This window comes from Trachemys scripta, chromosome 2 (assembly GCF_013100865.1).
Source record: "Trachemys scripta elegans isolate TJP31775 chromosome 2, CAS_Tse_1.0, whole genome shotgun sequence".
Lineage (NCBI taxonomy): Eukaryota > Metazoa > Chordata > Testudines > Emydidae > Trachemys > Trachemys scripta.
The window spans coordinates 63270598-63296293 of record NC_048299.1 but is presented as its reverse complement, the minus strand read 5'-3'; the positions used below and the strand labels follow the sequence as shown (position 1 = coordinate 63296293).

Here is a 25696-nt window from a genome sequence, read left to right as displayed (position 1 = left end):
TATGATGAGATAACTGGCTCTGTGGATGAGGGGAAAGCAGTGGATGTGTTATTCCTTGACTTTAGCAAAGCTTTTGATACGGTCTCCCACAGTATTCTTGCTGCCAAGTTAAAGAAGTATGGGCTGGATGAATGGACTGTAAGGTGGGTAGAAAGCTGGCTAGATCGTCGGGCTCAACGGGTAGTAATCAATGGCTCCATGTCTAGTTGGCAGCTGGTTTCAAGCGGAGTGCCCCAGGGGTCGGTCCTGGGGCTGGTTTTGTTTAATATCTTTATTAATGATCTGGAGGATGGTGTGGACTGCACTCTCAGCAAGTTTGCAGATGACACTAAACTGGGAGGCATGGTAGATACACTGGAGGGTAGGGATCGGATACAGAGGGACCTTGACAAATTAGAGGATTGGGCCAAAAAAAAAACCTGATGAGGTTCAACAAGGACAAGTGCAGAGTCCTGCACTTAGGACGGAAGAATCCCATGCACTGCTACAGACTAGGGACCGAATGGCTAGGTAGCAGTTCTGCAGAAAAGGACCTAGGGGTCACAGTGGACGAGAAGCTGGATATGAGTCAACAGTGTGCTCTTGTTGCCAAGAAGGCTAACGGCATTTTGGGCTGTATAAGTAGGGGCATTGCCAGCAGATCGAGGAACGTGATCGTTCCCCTTTATTCGATATTGGTGAGGCCTCATCTGGAGTACTGTGTCCAGTTTTGGGCCCCACACTACAAGAAGGATGTGGAAAAATTGGAAAGAGTCCAGAGGAGGGCAACAAAAATGATTAGGGGTCTGGAGCACATGACTTATGAGGAGAGGCTGAGGGAACTTGGATTGTTTAGTCTCCAGAAGAGAAGAATGAGGGGGGATTTGATAGCTGCTTTCAACTACCTGAAGTGGGGTTCCAAAGAGGGTGGAGCTCGGCTGTTCTCAGTGGTGGCAGATGACAGAACAAGGAGCAATGGTCTCAAGTTGCAGTGGGGGAGGTCTAGGTTGGATATTAGGAAACACTATTTCACTAGGAGGGTGGTGAAGCACTGGAATGCGTTACCTAGGGAGGTGGTGGAATCTCCTTCCTTGGAGGTTTTTAAGGCCTGGCTTGAGAAAGCCCTGGCTGGAATGATTTAGTTGGGAATTGGTCCTGCTTTGAGCAGGGGGTTGGACTAGATGACCTCCTGAGGTCCCTTCCAACCCTGATATTCTATGATTCTATGAATGGCTTAGCCATTCCCAGTCTCTATTCAAGCCTAAATTGATGGTATCTAGTTTGCGTATTAATTCAAGTTCAGCAGTTTCTCATTGAAGTCTGTTTTTGAAGCTTTTCTGTTGCAAGATTGCCACCTTTAAGTCTGTTACTGAGTGACCAGAGAGGTTGAAGTTTTCTCCTACTGGTTTTTGAATGTTATGATTCCTGATGTCAGATTTGTGCCCATTTATTCTTTTTGTGTAGAGACTGTCCGGTGTGGCCAATGTACATGGCAGAGGGGCATTGCTGGCACATGATGGCATATATCACATTGGTAGATGTGCAGGTGAACGAGCCCCTGTTGGTGTGGCTGATGTGATTAGGTCCTATGATGATGTTACTTGAATAGATATGTGGACAGAGTTGGCATTGGGCTTTGTTGCAAGGATAGGTTCCTGGGTTAGTGTTTTTGTTCAGTGGTGTGTGATTGCTGGTGAGTATTTGCTTCAGGTTTGGGGGCTGTCTGTAAGCGAGGATAGGTCTGTCTCCCAAGATATGTGAGAGTGAGGGATCATCTTTCAGGAAAGGTTGTAGCTCTTTGATGATGCGCTGGAGAGGTTTTAGTTGGGGGCTGAAGGTGACGGCTAGTGGCGTTCTGGTATTTTCTTTGTTGGGCCTGTCCTGTAGTAGGTTACTTCTGGGTACTCTTCTGGCTCTGTCAATCTGTTTTTTTCACTTCACCAGGTGGGTATTGTAGTTTTAAGAATGCTTGATAGAGATCTCGTAGGTGCTTATCTCTGTCTGAGGGATTGGAGCCATCTTGATTATCACTACAAAAGTTTTTTTTTCTCCTGCTGAGAATTGCTCATCTTAATTAATTAGCCTCTTAGAGTTGGTAGGGCAACTCCCACCTTTTCATGTTCTCTGTATGTGTATATATATCTCCTTACTATATGTTCTATGCATCCGATGAAGTGGGCTGTAGCTTATGCTCAAATAAATTTGTTAGTCTCTAAGGTGCCACAAATACTCCTGTTCTTTTTGAGAAAACATGTTAGTATTTTTTTCCCACAATAACTGAAGGGTATTTATTTTAACAGAATATTAAAAAAAACAGGACTGTAAATAATTTTCATAACTTATGGTACTTTACAGTGAGTTCATTCTGTACCCTGAGGCAAAGGCATGTTCCCATACCCTAAACATTCTTTCATTTATTTTCTATTTTAATACAAACACTGTACTCTGGATAGTTAACAAAATTTGTTTGCAGATTTTATTGACACAGTATCTTTTCACTAACTGAGTATAAAGCTGGGCCTTAAAACACAGCCTCTGTCTTACTAAGTTTCTCTGAATTAAAAAATAAGTCAACCAGCATTCTAGGAAAATAGTTGATATAAAGACCATGTATGTTAAATAGTGAATTTCCACTGGAAAATGTGTTTGGTTGTACATGATGACCTACTTTGCTCTAATTGGATGTCAAACATTTACAAAGCTAAAAGAAGAAACAAATGTGAGTGGGAGGCATCTTATTTCACACTCTTGGCCTAGAAACAAGCACAATCAGTCATGCTGGTGGGTGGTTAAAGCAATATTCTATTAGCATTAGTTGCTGAGGTTACAAATCTGGTTAACTAGTTCACTGGTCCCTATTTGAAAGAACTAAGGAGAGACTAATAAGGTTTAGATCCTCAGTGATATTTAGGCTCCTAACTTTCATTGATTTTAATGGAAGTTCAGAGCCTTGTCATAAACATACAGCTAAGAGTAGCATAAAATCCCTCTTTTACCTGTAAAGGGTTAATCCCTCCTTTACCTGTAAAGAGTTAAGAAGCTCAGAGAACCTGGTTGGCACCTGACCAGAAGGACCAATAAGGGGAGAAGATACTTTCAAATGTGTGGAGGAAGGTTTTTGTTTTGTGTTCCTTTGTTCTCTCCGGGTCAGCGAGGAACCAGGGCAGGGAAAATACATCTCCCTAAGCCATATCTGAACTAAGCATCTAATATTACAGAAATAGTAAGTAATAGCAAGGAAATGCGTTATATTATCTTTTGTTTTAACTTATGAATTTTCCCTGTGCTAAGAGGGAGGTTTATCCCTGTTTTTTTTTCTTTTGTAACTTTGTTAGGATATTATTCTCAAGCCTCCCCAGGAAAGGAGGTGTAGGGGTTTGGGGGCATAATTTGGGGGAGGTAGGGCTCCAAGTGGCCCTCCATGAATGTTTGTTTAAATCACTTGGTGGTGGCAGTGATACCAAGGGCAAGGAAGGAATTTGTGCCTTGGGGAAGTTTTAAACCTAAGCTGGTAGAAATAAGCTTAGGGGTTTTTTCATGTGGGTCCCCACATCTGTACCCCAGAGTTCAGAGTGGGGAGGGAACCCTGACAAGCCTAAATATCCATAAGGATCTGAGTTTAAACCCTTGTACCAGATTCACTAAAGAAATTTGAACCAGATTAATGAAAGGGGTGATTTAAAACTTATTTAATTAAACTCCTGATTAATTTCAATTTAAACTAGACTAATGTGATCTATATTAAATCAATTAGGAATCTGGTTATTCTAAACTGCAATAAACCACTTTGAAACCACAGAGAGTTTGCACCAGTTGAACTATATTGGTTTAAAATGATACCTTCAGTTAAACTGATGCCACTTCCTCCATGTACACAAGGCTGAGGAGATATCATGCCAAAAGGTACAATATTTTTTTTTCAATGGATACACTTTTCAATCACTTGCAGGTTCAGAGTGATTATTAGAAAAATCTTGAAAACACAGTTCTCTATTCTTTTATTGGGTTATAATTACTGTACTGAAAATTTAAAAACCCTTTCTCTGGGAGCGTTTGACCTCTTCACACCCTAGTGATTTGTGTACACTATTTCCAAATCCTGAAATATTCAGAGGTCCAATTTTGGCAATGATTGCCACTCCAAGACACCTCATAGTCAGAGATTTTAATTACTTACCAGTAGCCAGGTGCAATGGTTGAAATTTGCAAAGGCAAATAGGGATTTAGTCACACAAGTTCCACTCAAATGAACAGGACTTGTTTGGGTAAATCCCCTAGTTGACTTTGAAAATTCTCACCCACTGTCCCAAGGTGGCTGTGATGGGGGTGGAGAAGGGGAGAGAGAGCAAAGTTCCAATGATAAGATCATGCAATTGTTTAATTTAGCTAATTTAGTGTTAGCTCTCCTTGCCACTCAGAGGTTTGAAAGAGAGTGGGACAGAGGCCAAGAAAGTGAAAGTGACTGTCCAGGTGTGGTGCTTGAAACCGGGACAATGGGGGCCACAGACGAGAAAAGGAATTGCTAGGTGAGGAGCCTGACTGACATGCCTAAACAACCAATCATACTCAGTCTAGCCTGCAAATGGCTGGGACTGCCCAGACATGGGTATCCAATCCAAACAAGCATGGTATTTGGGGCAAGATAAGGGAGTTGGCTTCCAGCTGCAGGAGATAAGGCCTCTCTGTTGCTTTGTGCAGTGTAGGAGAGAAAGCTCCAGTTTGCTTCTCTGCCAGAGGAGCATAACCAGCTTCACAGCAGTGTCCCCCCTTCAGATAGTTCTCCCCAAACCAATTTGGTTCTCAAAGGCAAGAGGCAAGGAGAGTAGCTAGTCCCCTTTCCTTCCCCTCCTCCTGCACCATCTTCAAGCCAGATCTAACAGGCACAGAGGAGAATTACCTCGCTGTGGTCAACAGATTCTAGTATTCAGTGGGACAAGCCTGTCTGCCACCTGTTATGCCTATGTCTTGACCAAGAAGCCAAGGGAAGACCAAGTTTGAGCAACCCAGGGACTTTCTCCATGCCAGAGGGTGAGCTGTGTGCCTTGTAGAGGGCTGACATCACAACAGAGAGCACTGATTGCAGTTAGGAAAGGGCTTCCAGGTGAGTTAAATCCTGGTCTGTGTGTGCTTGGAGCGGTGAAAGCTCAGTCAAAGGATGTGCTAATACCTCACCATGCCAGTGATGCACAGGTCTGATGTGACTATTTAAACATTAAATTTACCTTTATTAAACCAGCAAACTTTTCACAGATTTTACCCACAGTTTAACTCATGTCCAGCGCTGCTAATGGTGACATGAGTCTCATTTAAGTGGGGCTGACTACCAGTGCAAAAATTTTCATCAGCAACAGTCTACCTATACTGTTGACTGGAGTCAATTACCATGTTCAGCACCTCATCCATACGAGGAAAAAGTCTTCACAGTGTAAGAGCTTTCTTTTATTTGTTCTAAAACTCCCTGCCAGCGAAAGCAGTGGATATCTGTGATGTGCTAATGGTAACTAGTTAATTAATGGAAGGCCTATAAGAGTATTGCATCATACCCACAATACTAAATGCGCTCATGATGACTGATAGAAAAGGAATTAGGAATACATTAAATTTAATATAGTACCAACACAAGGGTACCTTGAAAACCATTTTTTAAAAAGACACATAAGAATTCATCAAAATTGTTTTTCCAAGTGTCCCACTTTTTCTAGTAACGGCCTATCCCTGTTTACCACACAAAGCTTGAACACGACATTGATTCTTCAAAACAATCAACAGGATGATTGGTGTTTCTCTTTAAATTTGTGCTCTTTAAATAGCAGAGGCTTCTTCCTGTTTCCTATCACTATAGGCTAAATAAACACTCTTGCTACTGGCCTGCATGTGTCTATGCGGCATGAATAATACTTCCATTAAGATGGCTTCAGAGCAAATGAATTATAAATTACTATGTGGTATGAAAATGCTGGTGTTTCACTATTACACCATTAAGCTGCAGAAGAAAGATGCCAAACTATTCATAAGTAAAGAATCACCACAAACAACTAGTTAGTGATGAGTCTAAAGAACATAATTTAGTGTAGCAATTACATGGGGATTTTTGGACCACAAGAAAATTTTCCAGGTAGGTCAGAATTTTTACAACCATGTTGTGTATGAATTTAAGATGTTCTGTGTGCAATGTAATTAAAGGAAACCTGCACGCTCACCAACAGGCTAAAAGGTCACAAGGTAAGAAAACGTATTATGAATCTGATTATTTTTTGAATTACATCTTAGTTCTGAGCCTATTCATGCAGATGGTCTCATATTGCTGAAATTATTTTTGTAATACTTTAGATGTAAATAACCACTTACAATAAACAAGACATGTCCTTGTCCCAGTCTCAATCTGCATATAACATGGGATGCCAGCGGTGTGGTTGGAGGTGATAATTACAAAAGGATATGAAATGTCATTTGTTAAGTGGCCAGCTTGGTTTAACTTTCTGTTAATGTTTAAGTTTGAGGGAGCAGGGTGTGAAACGGATAGTATTTGTGATACAGGGAGAATATGCCCTATTGATATAGTGTAACCCAGTTTAATGGCTTAAGAGTCATAGGGAATCTATGTTTAAAGATTGACTTTTAATTGGGAAATGGAAAGCATGTTGGAAACTGGTTTCTGGCCTCTTCTTTAGGGCTCTAGCACTGCCAATGGCACAGAATCTCACTTTTCAGGCAGATTATGGCTTCCCTCCAAATTAAGCTTTGAAATGCCAGTTCTGATCTCTTTAACACAACACATCCTGACATTTATTTATGTGGACAACTGCTTTGTTCCCGCTGCACTTCTGGTGTGAGCAAACCAGCAACTATTTTTCTTTAAAACAGCAACATCAGGCTGCCACACTGACCCATTTAAACTTACATTTGCTGCCTGTGGGAATTCTGGCTGTCAAATGCAAATCCCACACCTGATGCCTTCCCGCAGCCCTGACCCATAGAAAGCAAATATTTCTAATCAGTTCTCCCAGCGTGCTGGGAGGTGGTGTGGTTAATTTTTCCAGGGGCTCCAACATTGTCAGGGGTAGTAGGAGACCCCCATTTGTGGATGCTGGTAGATAGGGATGGTGCTGCCAGAAGAATAAAATGGTGCATCAGAGAACCATTCTGGCCCCAGGAAAAGCAATAGGAGCTACAGGGACCAGTTATTACTGTGACAGGTGACAATGTAAAGCCCTAACTAGCTCAGTGCTCTATGGCAGCAACCTGAACCCAAAGAGCAACTACCGCCCAGGAAATTGCCAAGGTTGCTAGATGGACCCATATCAATACACTACCAGCTAGCTCTTCATTACTGTGACGCATCCTTTGGAAACAAGATGATTCACGTGTAAGCAGTGGTATCCTACTATTTCTCCTTACTGTTCCCTACAGCCTATTAGTAACTGACTGGGGGAGAAGTCAGTCCCAGAAAGGAAATTAGTAACGAATTTTCCATCCTCGGTTCATTTGGAACGTTGAAATCACTTTGGCCAAGAACTTGGGCTGAAGCCTGAAAGTAACCTCATCTTTATAAAACACTGTATAAGGGGAACCTGCCATGAAGGCCTGAATTTCCTCTATCTCTAAAACTGATGTAATGGCTACTAAAAAGGCAATTTTCATCAATAGGAGGTTAAGGGAATAGGTTGCTGATGGCTGAAATTGGGGACTCATCAATACTGTTACTATGATATTGAGGTTCAGGGGAGGGGGATTCTGCCTGAAGGAAAAACATGAATAGAGCCCTTAAAGAATCTAGACCTTGTAGGGTGAGAAAATACGTGGCACTGGATAGGAGGGTGATGCACAGCTATTAGTACTGAATGAACACTTCTGTCACTTACTGAAAGTCCAGACTGCTTCCGGGGTAGCAAATAGGCCAATAGCGCTGAAACAGGTGTTAAAGAAACTGGTGCTGATATGCTCACATATAAAGCTAAGTGAAAGAGAGTTTTCTAAGACATTCCAGCGGAGGGTTTCCTGCTTTGCCGCATAATGTTCTGAACTTTAGGTGAACAGACACTTTTGGGTGATATCATCCAGCCAAGCATCTAGACCGTCAAATGTAACAAAGCTGGATCTGGGTGTAGGATCTGTCAGCTAGATCACGTGAGACAGTGTTTTTCAACCAGGGGTACATGTACCCCTGGGGGTATGCAGAGGTCTTCCAGGGGGTACATCAACTCTTGATCAGCATTTCTCAACCTGTGGGCTGCGACCTCCCAGGGAGGTCGTGGGATGAGTTTACGCGTGTTGCAAGTGAAGGGCCGGTGTTAGGGGGTGGCAACTGCCCAGGACCCACGAAGTTAAGTTACATGCTTCAGCCCCAAGTAGCAGAGCTTGGGCTTGAGCCCCGGGTGGCGAAGCTTTGGCCTCAGACTCCTGAAAGAGGTACAGCAGTCCAGAAAGGTTGAGAACCACTGAAGCAAGGTACTGAGAGGTTCATCAAATCCAAATACAAGAACTGCTTGGCCACTGGCCAGAGGTCTCATGATCATCAACCCTGCCTCTTCCGTTAGTTTCCTCAAGTCCTTAAGTATCATGACGAGCAGGGGGCAGGGATACCTCAATCCCAGTATCCAGGGGATGACAAAAGTGTCTGACCGTGAGCTTGGATTGGAGCCCCCCACTCAAGCAGAACACTTGGCATTGCTTGTTCTGATCTGTGGCAAATAAATAGGTCTAGAGCTCTGTTTGTGAAAGACTCTCTGCAGCACTGGTTCTTGATCAACCACTCAGTGTTGTCTGAGACCTGTCTGCTGACGTGATCTTCTAGCGAGTTCTGAATCTCTGGCAGATGCAGGAGCAGTGGTGTGATCTGGTGGTAAATAGACGAAGACCAGAGCCAACTGGTCCTCCCTGTCTCCTAACATAATGTGCTGTCACCAGCTGGCTTGTGGCTATATATGGGATGGAGGTAGGAAGGCTTTGAATGCCAAGTGGATAGCACTAAGCTCTAAGTGGTTTATATGTAGCTGTGTTTCCCGCAGGGACTACAGAATTTGGAAGAAGGAAGCTGCCTAAATTTGAAGGTGAGCCATCAGCTGTCAGGCTTCATAGATGGAGATGCAGAGGCTACTCCGTTGTACACCCGAAGGTGGTCTTTCCACCAATTTAACAAGGAGAGGACTTCTGGATGTATTGTGCCCAATACATCAATGTGATGCCTGCTAATACGCTGATTTCAACCGGCCATCTGTGGAGTGTAGGTTAAGTGTGACAACTGTGACACAAGTGCTTGAGACCACTGTTCTCAATGTCTGAGGCATATCCTCCCTTGTGTCTAAGTGAGCTTTAAGTCAGTCGATGAGAGTCACTATAATTTGGAATCGCTCCTGGTGGAAGGTAAGCTTTTACTGATTTGTAATCTAACGCTGCTCCTATGAACTCTATGCTTTAAGTCACAATAAGTGAGACGACTTCTCAGTTTTTGAGGCTCAGAGTGAAAAAAGCTTTAAGATTATTTGAATCCTTCTGGGGTGATCTTCCTTGGATCAGGTAGTAATGAATGTATGGGCCAGGGTAAACCCTCATCTTTTATCTCCTTAGAAGAGCTGCCAAAACTGTCAAGTATTTGTTGAATATCCTCAGTACCTTGGAAAGACCAAAGGACAGGAATAGTAAGAGATCCACACTAGGAATCTGATGAACTTCCTGTGGGCAGGATGAACATATGTGAAAGTAAGCTATTCTTTGCTTTCCTCCTTCTGTCTTTCCAGAACCAAAGGCTGCACTAGTTGACCTGGCTGGGATGGTCTGTACTGCCTCTTTGGGGAGGGAGAATCTAAGTCTGGAAGGTGCAGAATATGCAGGCTGGTCAGTAGATTTAGTAGGAACCACTGACACTCTTAGTACCAGGACTCCAGAGGGGCCCTTTTGCTGCTTTTTATCCTTAAGAGTGTTGAGACTGAGATAAGTAAGAAGTTTGGTGACTCGTTTCTCCACGTGGTTGGCACTGGAAGTTACCTGTGCCTTGTCTCATCTCTGGAGTAGTGCTTCTTTATGCCTGTTGAGGTTGTTAATACTAGAATCGACATGGGTCCAGCACCAACAACCAACCTGGACTGATGTGTTGTTAATACTGGAATGACTGGGGCTGACTCACCCATCGCTCATGGAGAGGGACTAACTGGAGGACTGTGGTCAAGTTGCATCCTTCCTTTCAAGGACTTGCATTGAAAGTTCGAGGAGGAACAATACTGGGCAGACACCTCCACTTTTCTGAGTTTGCTGAGAGGAGTGACATATATAACATCGCTCAGGAATATGTTCCTCCACCAGGCAAGAGAGGCATCGGGAGTGCTGGTCATTAAATGGCACTGAAGTTTTGAATGAGGGAACACATTTTCAACCCCATGGATTTTACTTCTCCCATAATGTTGTACACGGAGGGCTCTAGCCTAAAGAGAGCTTTTGGGCAGAGAACTATCTATATAAACTAACCCTTGGAACAATTTACCAAGGTCACAGTGGATTCTCCATCACTAGAAATTTTTAAATCAAGATCAGCTGTTTTTCATTGATGCTCTAGGAGTTATTTTTGGGGACATTCTATGGCCTGTGTTATACAGGTGGTCAGACTAGATGATCACCTTGGTCCTTTCTGGCTTTGGAATCTAACAACTAAAGTCTACTAACTAATATTAGCACATGGTGCAGAGAAGCAGATGGACATGGCAAGGATCCTTTTTCACTGCTACAGGCAGCAGGAAGGAACTGAAGAATGGTTGGGCCTTCTTCACCCTTTATGCCCTTTGACTTGGAGGTGCAAGGACATTTAGGGCACAGGTATGGCCCCCAAGTGAAACTGATGGCCAAAAGCACAGCAGGAGTGGAATCCATGTTGACAACAATAAAAGAATTGATACGTACCTCTCCTACATGAATGTGGGGAAGCAAATGCAAGATGAATGTTGGTGACCTCTTTTCCATTTATTTATCTTTAAGAAGGGATGTGTATGTACTGCAGGAAAAGAAAGTGAGTGTCTTTTGTAATAACTGAGTCCTGTATAATTCCTTTTCAAGGAGTTCTCTCTTCTGCATGGATGCTGAGAAAATCAGTAAGCTCATTATCAAGCTTAAGAGAAAAGTCTTCAACAAACAAATCACATGCATGTTTAAATATCTTAACAAATCATACTACAGTAGAGTTATCAACACCTCAGGCCTGAATAGAGGTTGTTCATAACTCTGAAATGTTCATAACTCTGAACAAAACATTATGGTTCTTTCAAAAGTTTACAACTGAACATTGACTTAATACAGCTTTGAAACTTTACTATACAGAAGAAAAATGCTGCTTTCCCTTTATTTTTTTAGTAGTTTACATTTAACACAGTGCTATACTGTATTTGGCACTTGTTTTGTTTTTTTTTTTTTTTTTGTCTCTGCTGCTGCTTGATTCTTCTGGTTCCAAATGACTGGTCAGTTCATAACTCTGAAGTTCTACTGTATTATGCAATTTATTTAGCACTTTGTTAGCTTCAAATGTTTCACATAATTACAAACTATACTCATACCAGAGTATACCGCTCTTTTCACTTACCACCAACACAGTTGGCAGTGGCATACAGAAGTCCTTCTAAATGGCTTTCTCCCCTTGTACAACAAAGTGAATGGGTAAATTATCCAATTAAATAAAATTTAGGTAAGCAGAATGCAATTTAGAATTAGCCCAAAAGAAGCTGAGACTACTCTAGACTTTTGAAAATATAGGATCTTTAATATCCAGAAGTGGTCAAGAACTGTTTACTCTTCTTTGAATGAGATGTAAGTCTCAGGAAAACAGCACCCTTATCAAGCTGCAGCATCTAAATAGGACTCTGGGAATTGTGTCACTATTGGTATTGTGTCAATATCACTATCTGCAACAGCTGGGAGATGAGACCCTCACCAACTAGTGACCCAGTCTGGCCTTGCTTCGCTTACAAAATTATGGTCTGAATTAATACATTACAGACTACATCTGGTCATTTTTACACATTTAGTTAATTGCAAGTTAAGTTATAGTCGTAATGAAAATAGTATTTGACTGTTTAAAAAGCTGCCTAATTAACAAAGAGTATTACACAAATCAATCAATAGCAAATAAATGAAATACAAAAATAAAATGGCTCATGTCTTTAATACAAAATACACTTTTTTTTCCAAAAGCAATAAAACAATAATGACCCAAATCAGAGTGCATTATAGGATAATTTAGGAATTATTACTAAATACAAGAAGATGTCATGTGCGTATAGTGAAATCTTGCAGTCAGTGAGGTCATAGTAGAGTCCATCTTCTGTGCATTTCAGACACTTTATTTATCAAAATACATAGATTAGTTGTTTTCAGTTTTTATTTTCTGCTAAGTAGCTGTTGCTACCACCACTTTTCAAAGTAAATGCAGTCTGTAGGAACACCAAAGTTTTCTAGTAGTTTGGATATAGATTCTATCATTGGAGGTGGACCACAGATGTACCATAAAGTATCCTTAGACACATGTTTTTCTAGTTCCTTTTCAGATATTCTTCCCTCTACCAAAGAGAACACACATAGTTAAGAACAGAAATTCATATGAAGGCAGATATTTACGCAGTCAAAAGGCAGTGGCCTAAAGTTTCTAACATGGAGTAGTGATTCTGGTGTTTCAACACCGGCCCTTTGAAAATCAGGCCTGTTTAAGGTTGCTCAAGTTAGGAAACACACACACACACACACTATTTAGTCACCTGAAAGCTTAGATCAGTGTTTAAGAAAACACAGTGTCAATTTACAGGATATTAGTTCTTCAATTGCCATTAACAGTAACACAATACTATACAACTAAAATATCCCATAATTTCATTGCGAATAGATCACTCTCTATGCCAAGGACACCTTAAAGGCTGTGGGTTTATCCTGCTTTGTCACTGCAGTTTTAAGCAAAGTAAATACAAGTGTTGAGAGCGCAGAGAAGAGGACTGGGAATGAAGTGTAAATAAGAATTAACAGCAAGTAGAAACAATTCAGCCATAAGTGTAACAGAACTTGTGCAAGCATACTTGAGATGATTCAGAGGACCAAAAAGTACATACAATTAAATCATTCATGTTTCTCATGTACTAATTTTCCCACCTATCCACTGGGCTCCTATCCCATTTTGTATGATTTTTTTTTAGATATTATAAAACATTAGATTATGCACATCAAACATCTCAAAGTATAGGCTGAACAACACTATGATCATAACTCCCACTGAACCAATTACTTTAAAATCTCTAGGCATCACCACAGTACGTACCAGTGATATATGGCTGAAGTTCTTCACAGATTTGTGAACTCTGTTGGGTAACATGGAAACTGCATGTGATCTTTCCAGGAAATTCGTTCATCAAACCAAAGATATTATTCTGGAATGTTAAACATACTTGGTCATACCACAGAGTCTATTAAATCAAAGCAGATGTGTTCACAGAATCCCAGAACACGGCTGATTGTACTATCTACTAAGATTCTGCACATCAAATTTTCTCTATTTAAGAATTTGATGGTTTGAGTTTAACAAGCCAGAACTTTTTAAGGACTTTGGACTTCTTTATCTGGAATCTGAATATGCTATCAATTATACTGCTGATGTTTTTCTCTGTTTCTGCAACTGTTTTTAATTAAACCACACTTGCATCTTATAACTATTTCCGCTCTTTTGTGGCTTCTCCTCTTGCAACTGTGAAGCTGTCAAAAAAGGCAAACTGGTCCCCATTTCCTCCCTCCACCTTCCAGAAACCTGATGTTTTTACTTTAAAATGAACAAGTCGTGCATTTCAGTTGTCCAGCCTTTAGGTCCAAGCCTGGAACCACCTCCCTTTGGTAATGTTACTAGCCTATTTTTAAAAAAATTAAAACTACCTACAGGATAAATTTTAATCCTATTAATATCCTGAGTAGAAACTCACTAATTCTCAATTCTGTAATCCACAAATGTGATCATTCTCTCCAAAACCCCAGTGGCCTCATGCCAATTCTCAGTGAAAATTTACTAGACCAGTGCTGTAATGAAGTCTCTCGACTATGACTTCATTAGTTACTATCTAGATCAGGGGTTGGCAAACTTTTTCACCTGAGGGCCACATCTGGGAATAGAAATTGTTTGGAGGGCCATGAATGCTCACAAAATTGGGGTTGGGGTGCAGGAGGAGGTGAGGGCTCCAGGGTTGGGCCAGAAATGAGGAGTTCAGGGTGCGGGAGGGGGCTTCAGGGTGCGGGAGGGGGAGTAGGGTGCGGGGGGGGGGGGCTCCAGCTGGGGATGCGGACTCTGGGGTGGGGCTAGGGATTTTGGAGTGTAGGAGGGTGCTCCGGGCTGGGACTGAGGGGTTCGGAGGGTGGGAAGGGGATCAGGGCTGGGGCAGGGGTGCGGGAAAGGATGCAGGCTCCGGCTGGGGGTGCAGGCTCCGGGGATGCAGGAGGGTGCTCCGGGCTGGAATCGAGGGATTCGGCGGGCAGGAGAGGGGATCAGGGCTGGGGTTGGGGTGCGGGGAGAGGCTTGGGGGTGCAGGCTCTAGAAAGCGCTTACCACAAGCGGCTCCCAGAAGCAGCAGCCATGTCCCCATTCCGGCTCCTACGCTTCTGGAAGCAGCGTGGAGCGGCCCCCGAGCCTGCTCCCTGGCTGGAGCGGCGGAGCGCGGCAAGCCCCAGACCCCGCTCCCCAGCGGGAATTCCAGGGCCAGCTTAAAACAGCTGGTGGTCTGGATCTGGTCCATGAGCTGTAGTTTGCCCACCCCTGATCTACATTCTAAGCTACTTGGGGCTTTCGTAACTGTAAAGGGCATTGGCAGTGCTCCACAAATTCATTTTAAAGAAAGTATATTATAGGATATTTGCTAGATTATTATGAAGTAAAATTGAACTATATTCTGTGAAGTATCCTGGATTATTTTATCATTTGTTTGTTTACCCATGAGTAATCTGTCATGGGTCTCCCAGTCAATGAGAACAAGCTTGACTCCAGTGTATATTCAGGGAGGTATATAGAGAAGTTCTTGAACTCACTTTGAAGACTTGTTTTTAATGTTGGGGTGAACTTTAGTGCTCATGAAAGTAAGAGAACTTCAAATAGGATAACGCATACAGACAGACAATTCTGCAAACAGCTCTGCCAATACCACTCGTACTGACCCATTTTTACTTCCCTGATTATCTTCTGAACAGAAGTTGGCAATAATATGAAACTGTGCAGTGTTCTGGGGTACTTTTGAACCAAATCTTCTCCCAAAGATTGGAGACATCAGGACCTGGCTAAGCAGGTTCCCAAGCAGATTCACAGGCTTCCCTCTTACTTGTACATGTATTGCCTATATATTCACTCTCAAGGAGTGCAGGCCATGATTCTGCACACACCTCAATGCCAAAAACTGATGCAGAGAAAGGCAGTGCTTCCCCAGCATCCGTGCGTCAGAGGTGTTTTTTTTATTCTGTCTGTCTGAATCTGCCAGTTGACAACTAATGTACAAAATGAATATGGCAGCTGGACAATGAGACCCCCACTGGGGAAAAAATCTCTCTTCTCATAGTGACTGGGAGATGGGAAGGGAAGAACAGTCACGTTCACATTAAAAGAAACGTGAGACAGCGGATTTAAGCGGAGACTGGCAGTAACTACATTAATATGATATAATGTATAGAGTGGGTAATATACCATAGAGCTACATTTTCGAAGAGTTGGGCAACAGAAACTGCCTATGAAGTTGCTGAAGAGCATGCAAACGAATAAGTGTCAGAGCAATGATTTACTGTAACTTGACAAGGTGATAGAAAGGAAGGTCTACTTGGCAAGTAATTTTTTCTTGGGGGTTAAAGGGTCCTCTGTATCCTTGCTGAAGCACTAAAGGTTTCCTGGGGAGTTTAATATGGAGTTGTCTCATGATAACAAGGAGAACCAAGCAATGATCATGCGTGCCCCAGTCTGGTGTACAAATTTATCAAAGATTTTTCATACATATTCTGAAGGCTAAATTTCAAGAGATCATGAAGAAAGAACATGCATAATAAATCATTCAAATGTGGCAATGCAATCTCTAGTCACATCTCATTATCACACTCTGTTCTCTTGCAAAATGCTCAAATATAAAGGCTATGCTCTCACAAAATTGCAGAAGAAGATTTTTTATAAAGTATTGACACCCCCACCCCCATTCAAAATAGTATATATTTATAAACCACACAGGAACATTAGTAATTACTCTATGGAATGAAGCTATTGGTGCAACTGTGTTATTCTGCCCCCAGCAGCAAAGAACATGAGATGCTTTAGTGGAAGCAAACACTTTCTCTGCCACACAGGATGCATTTGTCTTAATTATGCAATACTGCGTGGAGAAGGAAAATTCTTTACTGTGTCCTGCAGACAATCCACCTTTCAACTGGATGCCTAAGGTTTGATTAATTTTGACTTGCCTAGCACAACTGAGAAAAAAGGATCATGTTTCCCCCCCCCCCCCCCGATTTATTGCTTATTGTTTGTATTACAATGAAGTCTATAGGCCCCAATGAGGGGCCCTGTAGTGTTAGACACTACACAGACCCATTGTGAGAGAGGGTCTGAATCCCAAAGAACTTGTAATCTAAATAGACATGACAAACAGAGGGCTTGCTGGCAAGCGTCATACCATTTCCAGATTTTTTTCTTACAGACACAGTAAGAAACATTACCTTTTATATCTAAATATCTTGCCTTTTAATTTCATTGTGTGTCATCTCATACTATGCAACAGGGTTTTAGTAACTAAGAAGAGGGACTCATCAGTTCTTTGCATAGTTTAATATATTAAGCCCCTAACTCCTGTCCCTGAGACACTAAACAACCCCACTATACAATCATTGGATAAAAGTAGCCCTGACATTCCTATAGCCATCTTCCTTGACTTTGTAACTATATCATTAAAGTGCTGTGATCAAACATGCAGACATTCCATTAGATGAGGGCAAATTATTGCCAAATGTCACAACAGCTTCTGCATTATTTTACTAATTTCATATGCAAGAAATTATTTTATTCTAATTTGGCTATGCAATGGGTAGATACCTTCAGTGACCTACACACATTGACTTTCTTTTTCTCACGCAGGAGAATGATAGAAGTCAGAGGCAACCGGCGGATGTGAGCACTTTAGACAATGTTATACTAACAGGCTTCACCTTACATCTTACCTTGGATAACCTGTACATCAGCCATCTTGCTGCTCAATCTCCTAATGTGTTTAAATACATCTGAGAGTTTCCTAAACTTCAGTCTTTGCAAACCAAAATATTGTTTCACCTGGAGTTTTCACCCATTCACTGTCTACTTCCTCCAAGTCATTAATGTACTAAACCAAACCCAGTAGTGACCTCAGCCATTCAACCCATTTACTTATCTACATTCAGAGGAGCAGAGCATAGTGATCAGCCATTTTTTATATCCACCCAGATCTTTGCCCTTTTCCTAGTGTTTATTTTCTTCAATCCTTTATGACCAAAAGCCACTGATTTCTTCAAATAACCTAACTCATTAGAGAGAGACAATTTTCCCTTATGGAAGCTGTGCTGATTTGACACTAACAGTGTTATCAGTGACCCTACATCCAAGTGCTGTACTACTCAATCCCTAAACTGTCACATAAACATTGAGATGACGGCAAAGTATTATCACAAGGACTATAATATACTAAACAACCAACATAGTATTATGAGCTGTAGCAGCAACATGATGGTTGATCAAAACTAGGGCTGGCAAAAACACAGAACTAACAGTTTTTTCCCCCATTTAATTTGTGTTTTCACATTTTTGAGTTAGGAAAACAGAAGCAATTTAAAAAAATGTTGTTTGAAGAAAATCTATATAGGTACTTACACACCTAGCATTAGCAAATTCTGAGCACCTCATAATTGCTAATGTTTTTTATCCTTAGCACCCCCTGTGATGTAAGGAAGCATTATTCCCAGCCCTATGCTACCATCTCTACTTCTTAACTTTCTCAAAACTCTTCAGTATAAATTTGACCAAACCCAGTTATTTGAAATTCACATATGCAAAATTTCATGCAAAAAAGGTGACTTTTTGTGTTTTCAAATTATGCAAGAAATTCTCAGTCTCTTGGTGTTTCAGGGTGTGAAATTTATGTAACCAAATAAAAAAAGTAACATTTAAAAAAAATGTTATAAAATTCAGCTTATTTCATCCAGACATAATCAAAACATAGTAGAAATGCCAACTTTGCTCTGAGACTTTTAGGGATGTTTATGGAAAAAAAATTAGGGAAGTTGCTTGGATCTCTCTCTCCATCTCCCTTCCCTTCCCCTCCACCTAAAGAAACCAGGACCTCCACCATCCCCTCCATGTTTATGATCAAAGGCAGGTGTAGGGAAGAGAAAAGCTGCCTGCCTATGCCACTTAGGGCCTTCAATTATCTTGGTCAGTCCTCGCCCTGGACCTCCTTCCCAGGATGATCCTCTCCTCTGTCATGTTCCCTCTCTCCTTCTCTACTCTCATTGCCTCCTCCCACCCCTCTGGCTTCTCCTCCCCTGCAGACTCCCTGGTAAGGGTTTAATAGAAGACAAGCTGCAGTGATTATCTGTAGGGCCACAGCACAGGCTATGTGTTGTGCTCTCACTGCCGCATGCGGAACCCCCTGGCCCTGGCGTGCTCTAGGTACCTACAGCACATTAACATAGTCCAGCAGGGTATACACGGGGCAGCTAGAGCACGACACGCAGCCTGTGGTTTGGACAGTTAATTCAGCAGTGCCCCAACCCATTCTAAACCATCACGGCTTGCCTCCTATCAGATCCTCACAGTGGCCACAACATTATTTGCTATATTCGTAGGATCTGAGTGGTCGTGTGTGTATATATATATATATATACACACACACACACATACACACACACATGTGCGCACTTGCAAAAGTGATAGATTTAAACCTGGAATAGTAATTTCATAATTACATTTAAAAAAAATCAAGAGATTACTGAAAATAAGGGAGGGTTGGCATGTCTGACATAGCAGGTCAACAGTGGTACAGTTAAAAAAAATACAGGGTACATCAGTAAGGCAGAGCATAGAGATAAAAATACACTATACTTCTATGAAAAAGTTTCTTTCCACTGGTTGAAATAGTATTATTTTTAACGTATCAATAGCAATGAGCAGATTGTTAATGAGAACTTTTCACCATAAGGTCACTAAATCCAGCCCAGTTCTGTAATGAACAAGTCATGACTATATGACAGCTGTTTAGTGGCCTATGTATAATTTACTCCAGTTCCTAGTTCAGGAATGAGCAAACTACGGACGCGTCCGGCCTTTTAATCTGTCCCTCAAGATCCTGCCGGGGAGCGGTGTCAGGGGCTTGCCCTGCTCCAGCACTCCGGCCAGGGAGCGGGGTCGGGGGCTTGCTACGCGGCTCCCAGAAGCAGTGACATGTCCCCTCTCCAGCTCCTACGTGTAGGGGCAGCCAGGGGGCTCTCCGCATGTTGCCCCTGCCCCAAACACCACCCCCTGCAGCTCCCATTGGCCGGGAACCGCGGCCAATGGGAGCTGCAGGGGCGGCGCCTGTGGACAGGACAGTGAGCAGAGCCACATGGCCAACGCCGCGCCTCCGCGTAGAAGCCGTAGGGGGGCATGCCGCTGCTTCTGGGAGCTGGGTGGGGGTGGCGCCTGCGGACGGGGCAGCGCGCAGAGCCACCTGGTCGTGCCTCCGCGTAGGAGTTGGAAGGGGGACATGCTGCTGTTTCCGGGAGCTGCTTGAGGCAAGAGTTGCCCGGAGCCTGCCTGCACCCCTGAGGCCTCCCCCGTGGCCCCAACCCCCTGCCCCAGCCCTGATCCTCCTCCTGCCCTCCAAACCCCTCAGTCCCAGCCTAGAGCACCCTCCTGCACCCTCAACACCTCATCCCCAGCCCTACCCCAGAGCCTGCACCCCTTCTCATCCCAACCCCCTGCCCAAGCCTGTAGCCCCCTCCCACACCCTGAACTCCTCATTTCTGGCCCCACCCGAGAGCCCACACCCCCAGCTGGAGCCCTCAGCCCCTCCTGCACTCTAACTCCCGATTTTGTGAGCATTCATGGCCTGCCATACAATTTTTACACCCAGATGTAGCCAAAGGAGACCAAATAAGCCTTTAATCTCTGGACCAGGATTCTGATACACATTAGTGGGATACTGTTGGCAAACTTGCACTTCACACAGGATATCTGTACCTTTTCTGCATGCTGAAAAATAATGTTGCATAATACATGCTGCTGTTCTGTGGGAAAAGGATGTCAATCTGCAGGGCTATCAATCCAACAACAGTCATCAGCACTACATTCACCAAATCTTTTGAAACAATACCAATAAATATGTTCAGCCATTCGATGTGCACAGACACACACAACAGGGTGTAATACTTCAATATTCAGTTACAGTTTACATGGAGCAAAAATGTTTTGAAGCAACAATTTTGATCAGTTTGATAAATTCTTATTGTACAAGCCAAGAATGTGAATCACATAAAAAAGATGAATCCTAGCTTCTCTGAAATTCCATCGGTGTAACTACAATTTGTTTTCAAGAGTGGTCACTAGTTTCATATACTCAGCTTTAAATACCAAAGGTCTGATTATCAGGGACGATGATCAGAACCCACACCTCCAACTAAAGTCAAGGAGTGCTCTTGAAAAGAAAGAAAAATCAGTATCTTAAGAAGAGTACTCAGAAATAGAGGCATCAAAAATAAGATGCAACTTTTGAAAAATTGGCTAATTGTCTTTGAGGAGGTAATTTGTCTAGATCTGTACAAGAATCGTAGCTTTTTGACTAGAAATTTGGAAGGCTTCTTTTGGAAATGTTTGTGCTTTAACTGCAACTGTGGTTAATGCCACAAGACTATATTTGTTTAGAAGTTCCCCCGCATGTACTGATGCTGCTTCCTGACTATGTAATCTTTGCAATTGTGGGCACCTTGAAGATGCATGAACGTGTATGCGCCTGTGCGTAATTTTAGCAAGAATTTTTCAGAAGACATTTTCCATTAGAACTGGTTTTATTAGTTTTCCATTAGAACGACTTGACAACCTGTGACTAACTTTCAATTGTCTCTTTGGCAACCATTATACTGGATCATAAGGTCAGATGTTCCCAAACAGAAAGTAAATCAGAGGTATTTAAGTTCAGTAAAACAGCAATAAGGGGGAAAGGCAGAAAATTTACACCTACAGGGCCTGATTCTGCACCACGGAAGTCAATGGGGCAGGGACACGCTTTTTGTTCTGTGTTTGTAGAGCCGTTAGCACAAGAGGGACCTGGTCTATGAGAAGCACTTCTCCTCACTATATTGATACAAACCAACTGAACAAGAAGCCTTCTGAAAAGAACAAACAATTCAAGAAAACTACTTTCCTTTTACCTACCTTAAATAGGAGTTCATTTGTGTTTTTTGCACTATAGTACAGCTTCACTGTTCCCATTTTATACCCATTTTCTTCACTCTCTTGATTTCTATGAAAATCTGCTACGTGTAGCAGTATGGAAAACAATGGGTTGATTCCTACTCCCCCTGCTATCAGCACAAGGTTAACAGGGGAGTCAGCAGGTTGAGGATCAAAGAAGAAATTGCCTCCCACTCGCAGAGCCACTTCTGAGTCAAGAGAGCACTAGGGGCAGAAAAAAAAGATAATATTTTAACTTTAACTAAAAGCAAAGGACAAAATACAAGTCGTCATACATCGCTAAGTCATAAGACAAGCTGGGCTTCAGAATAAGATAATCATTGTTAGTTTTTACATATTTTACCCGTGAGGGAAAGCTCAAGTATTTTAAAAACACACACTCAAAATTAACCCAGTTATCTGAAGTTAGTTGGTTGAATGCCCTGAAGGGGCCTATTTTTTGCCCTCAGGCCAAGGCACGGCCCTAATAAAGGACTGATGACATTCCCCCATGAGGGCTGATGCAAGATATTTCACACTAAGGAGTGATTCATGTTAGGATTTTTACACCATGAAAATGTGTGTTGTTGTGAAGACCCAAGGTTAAAGTCTGAGATTCCCATTAAGTCCAGGGCCCTTATTCTCAGAAAGACTCTGCTAAGGGGAAAGGAGGCAGGCCACAGGAGGAAGTCATGCTGCAGTTGTGTGGACCTAAAAAGGGCTGTCTTCCCCACTGCCACTCCAAAAAAGGAGAGAACCCCCTAAAAGAAACTTCTCTTACAGTGATATTTCTATCTGCTTTATTAAACAACTACAAAAACCACAGGGTAAAAATGTTACCCTTTCCCCCTCAAAATCAAAATTCCAGTCGTATACAAACAGAGGTAGTATCTGAGAGCAACTCTGCAAAAAAAGTTTAATACATGGAAAAGTGAAACTGCCCTGAGAATATCACACTGGGGTAATGTCCTCTTGGAACATGAGAAAGCTTTTTCAATTCCAGACTGACACCCTTGCATGAAGGGGGAAATTGAGATAGAAAAATTAAGCAAGGTCACGAGTTAGTAGCAGAACCAGGAATAGAAGACAGAACTCCTGATCAGAATCTTATGTTCTCACTCTAGACCACACAGATGAGGAAGAACAAACAGGAAAGAGGGACAAACAGAAAAAGGAGGAGAGGTAAAAATTAAAAAAAGGGGGGGGGCGGGGAAATCCACCAGGAACAGCAATTCATCAGTCAGAGACAAAAAGCGCAGCCTCCAGAAAGTCTCTTCTATTATCAGGAAATAGCAATTGAAACAGATGAGGCCAAATCACTTCATGTTAAGATGAGAAAAAAACAAGAAAGGAAATGTTGAGGCAGGAGGCTAGAAGACTGACCCTTATTTGTCATTTTGGTGGGATGCTACTACTACAAAACCATTTATGAAGTGAACCTGAAGATTAAGCTAGACACTTGTCAGGCTCCAGCAGACCGAGAAATTACTGTCTTGAGTGCTTTACAAAACAATAAGTAAAGCAAAATCAAAAAGGCGAATCTTGGGTTGAGTTAAGTGACATTGTCTCAACCAGGTCTACCATGAAGAATAGATTCCATCAGTGACAGGCATATATTTAGTAAAGGTCCAAGCCCCAAAAGACTACCTGTACCAAGATGAGGAAAGAAGATCCTTTGAAGCAGAGTGTTACACACAACTGGGATTGTAAGAAAGCAGGAGGCCCATAAAGTAATTACCATCATCACCCTAAAACCCAAAATGTTTCTTTCCTTGCTAATTGTATTGTGTAATGTGGACAAATGAGTGAGTTCCTCTTATCTGCCAGTCAAGTGGTATTAGGCAATCTGTATGCGTTATTTTTGAGCCAAGTTCCTCCTCCTTTTTCCAGCACACTGGCAGGCTCTTTCCGTTTTTCCATGCCTCACAGAGGCACCTTCTTTCTTCCAGGCCTCAGAAGAGGTCAAGAAGTACCTGGAACAGGGGAAGACAGACTTTCTCCCAGAAAATAAAACAGGAAGAGACAAAAGTGCTCTCCCCCGTCCACTTTGTATCCCTCACCATCTTGGCCTCTTGTAGAATTAGCACAGACAGGCCTCAGGGTGGAGAAGGGGGTGGGGCGGGGCTCTGAGTTAGGCAACTGTTTTTTACACCAGCAGCCCCCTGTGCAGTTCAGGGACCAATGGAATAACCTGACTGACTGATGAGAAAGACACACCTATGCATCCATACTAATGGAAACCACATTAGAGAAGAAGCTTATTACACCTCTACCCTGATATAACGCGGTCCTCAGGAGCCAAATATCCTACGGCGTTATAGGTGAAACTCCGTTATATTGGGGTAGCGGTGGCAGGGCTCCAGCGGGGATTTAAAGAACCCGGGGCTCCGGCCCCGGGGAGCCTCGGGCCCTTTAAATCGCCACCCGAGCCCAGCTGCCGGAGCCCCAGGGTAGCGGCGGCAGGGCTCCAGCGGTGATTTAAAGAGCTCCGGGCTAGAGGTGTATTAAGAGTCACCGTGTTAGTGAAGACTATTAATTCTGGAGTGATTTGGTGGGGAAGCATCACCCTGTAGCATAGAACTAGCATATTCTACTAAAATTGCAAGCATTGCATTGAAATGGCGTAGGCTGAGAGACGAAGAAGATGGATTCAACAGCAAAAAAACTACACTACAACTTTATCCACAGAAGTGTGTCTTCTTGAAGTTGTTAAGATTATAAGTGTATTGGAAACACGCAGGATGAAATATACTATTATAAATAAGGTATTAAAAGTTAATTATGAAAAAATCTATTTGAAAAAATCAGGTGTAATAAGTAAATAAAACAAATAATATTTAGAATTTCTAAAGCATCCTTTATCCTGGAATCTCAAAATGCATTACAAATTAAATGTAATTGATTAAGTTTCACGGCTTCCCTACCAAATATGTGTCACAGGATTCAAAGAGGTCATTACATTTTTCCTTCCCCTTTCCTCATTGCAGAAATAAAGCACTTGCTTAATAGAAAACTCAGTTCACATTCTGAGGATTCTTCTGCAGCATCAACTTTTGAACTAGTTTACATGTGAACTGAGTATTTTCCTGTGAATTCACCTAGAAAATTCAACAGCAGTGTTAAGGACGGATAACAGCTTCAGAGATGCCGCAGAGATGGAAGATTAAGTTAGGCTTTCAGTGGTATTACTGAGCAACACCAAAGAAATAGAAAACGTCCCTGTGTAATCTCATTAAGTGTGTAGCCAGTGACATTGGTCCTACATTTTCTACACAGCCTTTCAAAACAAGTCATTTCATTTAAAGTCCAGTGATGCACGAAACTAACCTGATTTAACAGCAGCAGAAGTGCAGTGCAAGGTCACATGGTGACTGCTGGGTTAGGATCAACCTGGGGATTCTCACTGCTTGATTTTTTACTGTGACTCTTCTGGTCAATAAACAGAGCAGCAATGGCTGTAACCTTGGAAGAATCTGTTAGCCGAGACCTTGCAGCCACACTTAGAGAACTATGGACGATAGGCATAGGATAGTAAGTAGGAGGGATGATATCTGAACAGACAGCGTGGAAGGAAATCTTGTGACCATAATTAAACTGTGGTAGATAGGAGAATGTATGATAAAAAATGCTCGAAGGCCTCAAGAAGTACCCATCACAAAACAGCAGGAGGGAAAAGAAATCAGACTACTCTTAGCATGACAAAAAGAAAGGGGCCTTAAATTGTCTCGAAGTGTAATCCAGAGTATTGGGATTTTGTCATCTCTGAAGTATTGTGTTGCTTTACCGATTATGTATTACTGACATAAAGGTCCCTTTTATAACATATGATTTTTGTCTGTCAACCATTTGTAACTGTATAAACATTTAAACTTACTAACTGTGACCCTTTAGTTACACATGATTGCTGGAAAGTTCCACAAATACAGGATGAAGTGGGCTGTAGGCCACGAAAGCTTATGCTCTAATAAATTTGTTAGTCTCTAAGGCTTGGTCTACACTAAACCCCCAAATCGAACTAAGGTACGCAACTTCAGCTACGTGAATAACGTAGCTGAAGTCGACATACCTTAGTTCGAACTTACCCCCGTCCAGACCCGGCAGGCAGGCTCCCCCGTCGACTCCGCGTACTCCTCGCGGCGAGCAGGATTACCGGAGTCGACGGGGAGCACTTCTGAGTTCGATTTATCGCGTCCAGACTAGACGCGATAAATCGAACCCAGAAGTTCGATTGCCTGCCGCCGAACCAGCGCGGTAAGTATAGACAAGCCCTAAGGTGCCACAAGTACTCCTGTTCTT

At 42.4% G+C, this 25696-nt stretch overlaps 1 protein-coding gene across 2 annotated transcripts in view; it reads right to left on the bottom strand.

Moving 5' to 3' along the window:
* Positions 1-12102: 12102 nt before the first annotated feature.
* Positions 12103-25696, bottom strand: part of OXNAD1 (oxidoreductase NAD binding domain containing 1) — a 34492-nt gene continuing 20898 nt past the window's right edge. For both annotated transcript variants that reach the window (XM_034760735.1, XM_034760736.1), the window contains 3 exons: positions 21383-21625; positions 13262-13370; positions 12103-12515 (listed from right to left, as the gene is read on the bottom strand). In XM_034760735.1, coding sequence (XP_034616626.1) covers positions 12361-12515; positions 13262-13370; positions 21383-21625 — 507 coding nt within the window. In that variant the 3' untranslated portion in view covers positions 12103-12360. The remainder of the gene's footprint in view (positions 12516-13261; positions 13371-21382; positions 21626-25696) is intronic.